The sequence below is a fragment of the Nicotiana tabacum genome, chromosome 8 (genome assembly GCF_000715075.1).
Source record: "Nicotiana tabacum cultivar K326 chromosome 8, ASM71507v2, whole genome shotgun sequence".
NCBI classification, from domain to species: domain Eukaryota; kingdom Viridiplantae; phylum Streptophyta; class Magnoliopsida; order Solanales; family Solanaceae; genus Nicotiana; species Nicotiana tabacum.
The window spans coordinates 208,374,389-208,383,633 of record NC_134087.1 but is presented as its reverse complement, the minus strand read 5'-3'; the positions used below and the strand labels follow the sequence as shown (position 1 = coordinate 208,383,633).

Genomic DNA, 9,245 nt, shown 5'->3' with positions numbered 1-9,245 from the left:
ATGTGTATCACATGTATGTCTGTGTATACCTGTGTGTGAGATACATGCGGCGCAGAAGAATTTTTTGAACTCGATTTTAACTACGAATTTTGATACCAAATCAGTCAAATCACCTCCAATCTTTCTCAAATTTTGCATGACTCTATATGTTTTCAATGAATTTCAACCATACCCAATGAAAAAGATCCATTTTTGCTTAAATTTTTGGAATCGTATATATATATATATATATATATATATATATATATATATATATATATATATATATATATCATGGGAACCGGAGTTTCTTCTGTTTATTTCTGATATTTCCTTTTCGTCTTGCATCTAATGTTGCTAATCACGCTTAGAAATATAGAAGGAGACCTTTACGTGTGATTCTTGGAGAGAAAGAATTTTATTTATTTAGGTTTTCACTTTTTATATGTGCTTGGCTAATTTTGGTAAGTCTATGATTAATGGCTAGAGATTAGTATGTTGGGACTTATTTGGAATATTTATGTAAGATTCCCTTTAATTAACTCCTATTAGTAGGCGAAGTGCAACAATAGCCACTTTAAGCCTGCAATTTAAAATATATCCACAATTTACAATGTACTTTAAGATTAACTAATTCACCCAAACTTCAGGACTAAGTATCATGAATATGGAAATTCAGGACTTAGTGTCATGAATTTTTTAGCTGCTAATTTAAAATTCAGAACTATGTGTCCTGAATTTTCGAATTACTAATTTAAATTCAAGACGTAAGATTCGAACTTCTAGACACAATTTTAGAACTTTAGTTCACGATGTCCTGAAAGTTTGAATTTTGTGGTTCAAATTCTAGGACGTCGTGTCCTGAAGTTCGAGTAAAACTGACTAATCTTTAAATACACTACATGTTTAAAAGTGGCTACCTGGTGTCATTTGCACCCTATTATTTGCCTCCTATTAGCTATTTTAAGCAGGAAAACTATCAATTATGTCCATTTATATGTAGCTCATTACAAAAATTGGCTAATTCATAGAATATTACTAATATTAGCCAATTAGCTATTTGTATTAAAAAAACAAGGCCAAATTTTTTGCTTTATTTTGAGTGGGTGTTATTAGAATAGATTTGGTACATCTTAAGGAGCTTGAATCTAAGTTTTGTGATGATTTGGTGAAGTTTTGAGGTGGTTTGAATTAAAAATTCGAAGTAAAAACTTAACATGAAAAAAATTTATATGTGTATCAGATATGTATCATACTTGTATCAATTGTGTATTACATATATATATCAATATATATCTGTGTGTGAGATACATGCGTGATACATGTTTGATACATGTGTCACAGAAGAATTTTTTGAACTCGATTTAATTACGAATGTTGATACAAAAGCAGTCCAAATTACCTCCAATCTTCCTCAATTTTTGTATATTGACTTATCTATATGTTTTCAATGAATTTCAACTATACCATTGAAAAAGTTCTTTTTTTCTTTTTTTAGATTTTTGGAATATTGTATTTTTTTTTTAAATATTTCATCATCTTATTTGCTACCTCATCTATAAAATTTCTTTTCCGTCTAGCATCTAATGTTGCTAATCACGCTTAAAAATATGGAAGGAGATTTTTGCATGTGATTCTTTGAAACAAAGAACCTTATTTATTTGGTTTTTTAATTTTTATATGTGCTTGACTAGTTTTGGTAAGTCTATGATTAATGGCTAGAGATTAGTAAGTTGGGACTTATTTGGGATATTTATGTAAGATTCCCTTTAATTAACTTCTATTAGTAGGTGAAGTGCAACAATAGCCACTTTTAAGCCCGCAATTTAAAATATATCCACAATTTACAATGTACATAAAGATTAGCTAATTCATCCAAACTTCAGGACTAAATATCGTGAATTTGGAAATTCAGGACTTAGTGTCATGAATTTTTGAGCTGCTAATTTGAAATTCAGGTCTTGAATTTCCAAACTACTAATTTAAATTCAGGACATAAGATTCGAACTTCTAGACACAATTTTCGAACTTTAGTTCACGATGTCCTGAAGTTTGAATTTTGAGGTTCAAATTCTAGGACACCGTGTCCTGAAGTTCGAGTAAAATTGGCTAGTTTTTAAATGAATTGTAAACTACGGATATATTTTAAACAACATACTTAAAAGTGGCTACTTGGTGTCATTTCCACCCTATTATTTGTCTCCTATTAAGTTTTTTAGGCCTACAAAAGTGAATAATCTGAAGGGTAACTCGAGCTAAGGAACGTTTTGGGTTGAACATGCACCTCTGTAAAATCACTAAATTGCTTAAAATGCTAGCATTAGCAAATAGGCTTTGCCAAAATATAGGTCTTTTTTCATATAACAAAAATTTCTTAATGCAAAGCTTTTTTCACTTAGTTCAGAGAGAAGCTTCTACAATATAAACATGGGTGAATGCAGCATGGGAGTATCGGGTTCAACTAAACTCAATATTTTTTACGCGGAACATAAATTCAGGGGCGGCTTGACATAATTGGGGGCCTAAAGCGTAACTATAATCAGAGGCCCAAATTTTTGTAATCGATTTTTTAGTAATTATTTTTCAATTGATAATATAGCTAACTAATTAATCACTCTTGAGACGTTGATCTTATGTATTTTTATTTTGAAAAACTTCTTTTCGTCAAGGCAACTGTTAGGCACTATGAAGTCTTTTATGTATTTATGAATTTCGATTAGAGTATTATCCTTTATTTGTACTCATACCCTTAACAATTTTAACTCAAAATATAAGTGTATGTCATCAATATTAGAGTGACTATTATGCTTTAAGGATCGTCAAATGTTAATACAATATTTTTTCCCCTTCAAATTTTCATCATTTAGCAATCTCAATTTTTTTAAATAATACTTATAGGTTTTAGTGGACGGAATGTAAAAAAAGCAAAATGAAGGTCACATAAGTTTAAGGAAATTTTAAAGATATGTTTAATTTATCAGAGGACTTTTCCATTACTCAACAATTACATCAACTTCACAACGACGCATTTTTACTATAATTGCTTAAACATATTTAAGGAAAAATTAACACAACCTATTCATTCTAAAATTGGGGCCCTCGAAATTGGGGCCTTAAGGTATGCCTTACTTGCCAAGCCTTTTGAGCCGACTCAACATAAATTTAAGTGTAAAAGTCCACCAAAACTATAAACACTAGCAAACTAGCATATATGAACCCAAAACGTTAAAGAATACAATAAGTTCAATGCTAAGAACATCAGAGGTTGAACTCACAGAGTTCAAATCCTAGATCCGCCTCTGAATATAAAGCTCAAGAAATCTTGAACATGTGAAACTGGAATAGGAAAATGATAATATAGTCTATTTATCAAATACTTCTTTCCTCTTCTCTTGGGATCAATGGTGACAACCTACCTAGGGGTGGATGGATCATAACTTTAATGGATTGAACTAAAATCCAGTATTTTTGACAAGGAGCACGATTATATATGTGAAAAATAACTGAAATTTCAATAAATATTAAATTCTGAATTCATAATCTCAAAGATACAATGAGTTCAATGCAAAATTTTTAAAGATTGAACCCATCAAAGTGTACATTTTGGATCTGCCTCTGAACCTACCCGAGAATAGTGCATATGAAGTCTACTCATCGAACGTACTCATAAATCCACCAAGAAATCCAGCACCATTGCAGTCACCACATAACACATCTTTTTTACCTCTGAAGAAAAAAAGTGCAAACATGAAGGATATGATTAATCAGACGACGTTGCAGCATTTTTATTCGACTTGCTTAAGAACAAAATTATAATGTGAAACCATAATCACCAAGAGCATAAATGATAGAACAAGTACCTGCACAACCAACATAGTCCACCAGCTTTGAACCGCCCGTTGAAATGATCTACAGAGTTAACCCCAGAGCCTTTGCACTGTGAGCACGACACTGCACCTGAGAGCAGTATGGCGTATAAGAAACAGAAAGTTCTGAACTAAATCCAAGTTGAAACGTATTATTTGAGGCCACTGTAATCAATGTATATATCTATTTCTGAAATAATCACGGGTACAAATAATGAGTATAAGCAAGAAAAAGAACCATAAAGGCGAATTTAAGTATGTAACACGGCAAAGAACCAGTAAGGCTGCAGCAGTAACAAAAAAAAGTTTTTGATTCCAGTACGCTGTAATTCTCAGACAAAACTTTGATGAATAATTTGATGGAAGCTCGTAACAAAGGTGTTTTTCCATCGATCACTAAACATCAAGAGTTAAATTCTTATCTGAAGCAAATATTGTTTTAAGAAACGAAATCTAATGCAGAGGTAAACCAAACATTATATTGATAAAAGATATAATAGCTCTCTTACTAAAATCTAGGAGTACAAAATTTCTCTCGAAAGTACTGCTTCGGTTACAATCATCTTCATTGCCACAATTCAGTAAACATTGAATAAACAGAAAGGCAAATTAAAATATTAAGCAATATTAGTCAAATGAGACTCAAAACAGTATGAGAGTGTCGAGAGAAGTTCACTGAACCTTATCGTTAATAATGAGAAAGAATTCAAGATCCAAAAAAATATGCATCAATCCACTAACCATTTCCATCACAATTTTGACAGACTATGCTCCTTACTTTCGTGTCTTTATCACTGTCAGTGGCCTGGAAAATAGAGAATAATGTCAAAGCTCTGGCATAATACAGCCAATTCAAGGAAATAGAAGCAAAGATGGTATAGTTAGATCACAGAAAGAGGTGAAAGAAAAATTCTAGGAGCAAACCGAAGTTTCAATAGAACTACAGCTAGCATTAAGCTTAGGAGTTTCACCTTTACGCACTATAATGAGAAATGAGAGACGGAAAAAAGAAAGCGAAAAAAAGGTTCCTGATTCCATCAGGAACGAAATTATGCTGCCTGACCCATTCCCATAAACAAAGAGATGAATTGGTACAATGCAAGATGCCACCACATTAACAGACGCGGAGCCAAATTTCAACTTTATGAATTCTGAATTTAGACCGACAACAACTTTATGAGTTTTGAATTTAGTATTTGTACATATTTAATGATTTTTTTAACACAAATGCATTGTTTGAGCAAAAACTACTGGATTCGGCCGTATCCATACCTGGGCTTCTAGCATCGCCCCTGAGTACATAGTTTTAAAATTTCCACAAACAAGTCTATTTGGCGGTTTTCCTAGCCAAGTAGTATCACCACAATCATCTAATCCCATTCCTTCTCAACACTAAACCAGTTTGAGCACAAAAAACTTCTTAAAAACTTTCATTGCTCCAGTTTCAAGCCAAGACTATGAGCACATAAACTTCTTAAAAGCTTCCTCTCCATTCCCAAGACAAGACTAAAAGTCCATGAACCCCCTTCAGTTAGAGGCGGAGCTAGAAGCCCGGCTACGGGTTCGGCAGAACCCAGTAGCTTTTGCTCAAACAGTGAATTTGTGTTAAAATTTTCATTAAATATATATAAATATCAAATTTAGAACCCAATTATTAGCACTTGAAATCATCGTTTTAAAATCAGAATTCATAAAGTTGGAATCTTGGCTCCGCCTCTACCTTTAGTCCACCTAACTTCGTACTGCCGCCACGCCCGAGTTATATATGTCTAAAGTCATACCGGATCTTAGCCTTAGTGTCTAAACATTAAAGTCAATAATGTAGCCATTACATATCAATTGAGCACATTTAATTGCAGATTTGCACAATTATCTATACATAGAAGTCCAAAATTACCTTCACTTCCACAACTCTCAAGTTACTCTTGGAGCTGTAGGTAACATCTTTGATCCATTGAATCTTTCCTCCAGTGCAATTCCCATTAATCAGATTTAGACCTGACAAGAATATAAAAATCCCAATTACTACACACAAAATAGAAATTTGAATCTTTACCCCCTAACACATTAGCATTCTAACACAGTTGCAGACCCATAAACAAACACAAAGAATGACAATTATGCGCAAAGTCACTGAAATTTATCCATTGTAATAGTAAGAATACAAGTTTTTTGTTACACTGAAGTAATTGCTACATGTTGTTCCTTTCGCCTCGTTTTTCTTATTATCTTGTTGTTGTTACTGTTTAATGCTACTACTTTCTTTTCATCTTTCCTTGAGTCGGGGGTCTATCGGAAACAACATCTCTACCTTCAAAGTAAGGGTAAGGTCTGCGTACACACTACCCTCCTCAGACCCCACTTATGAGATTATACTCAGTTTGTTGTTGTTGCTGTTGTTGTTGAAGTAACTAAACATTACCCACTGTAACAATTATTGAACTTTACCCATTAACAGTTTAGCCACATTAATGTACTCGAACTTTAACCACTATAACAATAAAATTCATCTTTTTTAAGTGTCAAAATATAATTTTGTGACTAGATTGTTATAGAAGGTAAAAAAGGCAGCCTGGTGCACTAAGCTATAACGGTCCGGGGAAGGGACGAACCACAAGGGTCTATTGTATGCAGCCTTATCCTGCATTTCTGCAAGAAGCTGTTTCCACATCTTGAACCCGTGACCTCTTGGCATGGCAACAATTTTACTAGTTACACCAAGCCTCCCTTCGAGATTGTTATAGAAGGTAAAGTAACTAAAGTTTAACCACTATAATAGTTACTGAATCTTACTTATTTATAACAATTTTAGTCACATTAAAGTAACTAACTTTATCCATTAAAACAATAAAATTCAGCTTCATTTATTTAACAAACCATAATTGACAGAAAATACAACTACCCATTAAGCAAAAAGGGATAAATAAATTACAAGAATTAATAGAAACTGGAAATTACCTGGTTTATTGACAGAGTTGAATGAAGCTAAAGGTGTGAAACACAGAGAATTTGCCATTAAGAGAATGAATTCAGTTTTTTTTCTGAATTTAGTCAAAGAAACAATTTTGAGAAGAAAAAAAGAAGTGAAGTTGGGAAAAGTGAAAGAGTTTCTAATTAAAGTGCTGGAAAATGTTGGTTATAACGAAAACTACATGCAGCCGCAGGTTTACTAGATAAGGCTCATTCCTTTTTTGGTCTCTCCCCTCCGTTGATCTAAAATCTAAAAGTAAAATGACTAATATAACCTTCTCTCCAGCAGACAAATAAGCAATAAAATATCTTCTATCCCATTCTTCGTGTCGTTTTATCCCAAAAAATACTTTAAAATATCTGTTGTTGTAAAAAATACTTGAGAAAGCATTCTTTATATTTTTTACACAGCATTTTCTTTAAAGAAAACTATAAATATAGTTTGCACTCAGACTGTAGGAGAATATTTTTTGGAATTAATGCAAGCGTAATTTGAACTTTAAACTGTATAAATTGTAATTGGGATGCTGAATTTATGGATAATTTGGTCCAATCTGTCAAATGCTAGTGAAACTAATCAAATCCATTCACCCCTCTATTTAAATTATTTCTAACTAGCCTTAACATATGCGTATTGTGTGTAACTTGTTTCAGTTAATTATTTTTTTCTAAAATCGCATAAATATTATATTAAAAATTAGGATTGAGTTATAAAATAAAAGTTTACGCGCATGAAATTGATGAATAAAATAATTGAACACAAAAAAAATTAGAATAATCTGTTTGTATCAAAAAATTTGATAATAACAATTAAAACTCAAAAATTTATTTACACAATTGAGAATAAAAGAGAACAAAAGCTTTTAAATGATATATATTTGTGCATGTAATACAAAGGAATAATTTTTTTGGTAAAAATATAGAAGTATATTTATAATTTACATTATATATGCTTAACAACTTTGCTCAATTATTTTGTTCCAATATAATATGCGTGAAAACTCTTTTTTATTTTATTTTATAAACAATTTTACTTATTCTATAGGTAAGTCAATAATATAGAGTAAAGAGAAAAAAGTCATAATATTAAAAAAGTATTAAAAAGAGATAAAAGTTGATATTTAGAAGGTAAATAAATATTTGGCCATCAAAAGTTTGAGAAATCCAGTTAAACGACTTTCTGAGTGCTATAGAAATAGTTAAATGACTCTGTTCCAAACAAGGAACAGTGATTTTACTAGGCAATTTTGAATAGTTACTGACCAATTGAGTAATGGACGTGATGTGCCTACATCGATGGTTTAAGGGATAGGTAGTCTCTTTAATATAGCTTGGACAATAATTCCCTATCTCTTGAGCTCGCTTTTAAGGTTGAGTTAGACCTGATGTACATTTTCTTTTAATACTAATCTCATTTTTTATACACGATGATTATTCATAGTTACATTTGACCAATTGAGTAATGGACGTGATGTGAATAGTCCTACATCGATGGTTTAAGGGTTATGTGGTCTCTTTAATATAGCTTAGACAATAATTCCTTATCTCTTGAGCTCGCTTTTGATGTTGAGTTAGACCTAATCTCTATTTTTTTTTTATACTAATCACATTTTTATGCACAATTATTCGTAGTTACATTTTATAGACATGATAGTGTACTAATTCTTTTACATCATTTAGCTCAAAGGCTGATGTATATCCCGTTAGGCCAAGCTGCAAAAATCAGCTTATTTTGAGAAGTGCTTTTTTCAAAAGTGTTTTTCTCAAAAGTACTTTTGGTGAGAAGCAGTTTGTGTTTGGCTAATTAGTTTGAAAAACACTTCTGAGCAGCAATTAGTGTTTGGCCAAACTTTAAAAAACCGTTTCTAAGTGTATTTTCCTCAAAAGTGCTTCTCAAAAAAGTGCTTTTGGAGAGAAGCTACTTTTTTCTGCTTCTCCTCAAAAACACTTTTTTTCCTTCCAGAAGCTTGGTCAAACACCTCAAATTGAGGCCAAAAGCGCTTTTGGCAAAAAAAAAACGCTTTTGGCTAAAAATAAGCTTAGCCAAACAGCAATAAATGTGTAAAATTCTGAGCCTATAAACTCATAAATATAATATTGGTTGAACTCATACAATTTAAATTTTAATATTAAGGATTATCAAGTAAATGCTTTGATGCAACTGAATATTATTGGAGCATAGTTTTCTGTGACATTTGGTCACGTCCATTTTGCACTAAAGTAAGCTTTGTATTTATATTATTCTTTTTCATGATGCGATCAACAACCATAGAGTGTTATGCGTAAAAGGATATTAAATGCCTTGCCTCATCTGAATTACAATGTGGCTCAATTTTCTGGTGAATCAGTGACTTATTGTTACCTCCATAAATAGAAAAAAAATACGCTTTTACCAGTTTGATTTGATAATTAAATAAAATTATAAAAGAA

At 31.8% G+C, this 9,245-nt stretch overlaps 1 protein-coding gene across 1 annotated transcript; it reads right to left on the bottom strand.

The window, feature by feature from the left end:
- Nucleotides 1-3,469: 3,469 nt before the first annotated feature.
- Nucleotides 3,470-6,977, bottom strand: LOC107796172 (protein BUNDLE SHEATH DEFECTIVE 2, chloroplastic). Its single transcript, XM_016618916.2, has 5 exons — nt 6,804-6,977; nt 5,743-5,843; nt 4,587-4,650; nt 3,840-3,936; nt 3,470-3,705 (listed from the first exon to the last, which is right to left on the bottom strand). Exons 1-5 carry the CDS (start codon nt 6,859-6,861, stop codon nt 3,627-3,629), a joined length of 399 nt encoding a protein of 132 aa, XP_016474402.1. The 5' UTR covers nt 6,862-6,977; the 3' UTR covers nt 3,470-3,626.
- Between the last annotated feature and the right edge of the window lie 2,268 nt (nt 6,978-9,245).

Excerpts from the sequence above, each read along its gene's own strand:
- LOC107796172 (XM_016618916.2), bottom strand. The coding sequence starts at position 6,861 with ATGGCAAATTCTCTGTGTTTCACACCTTTAGCTTCATTCAACTCTGTC. Across the intron at positions 5,844-6,803 it reads CAACTCTGTCAATAAACCAG|GTCTAAATCTGATTAATGGG; the intron begins GTAATTTCCAGT and ends TATTCTTGTCAG. Across the intron at positions 3,937-4,586 it reads TCAAAATTGTGATGGAAATG|GTGCAGTGTCGTGCTCACAG; the intron begins GTTAGTGGATTG and ends TACTGCTCTCAG.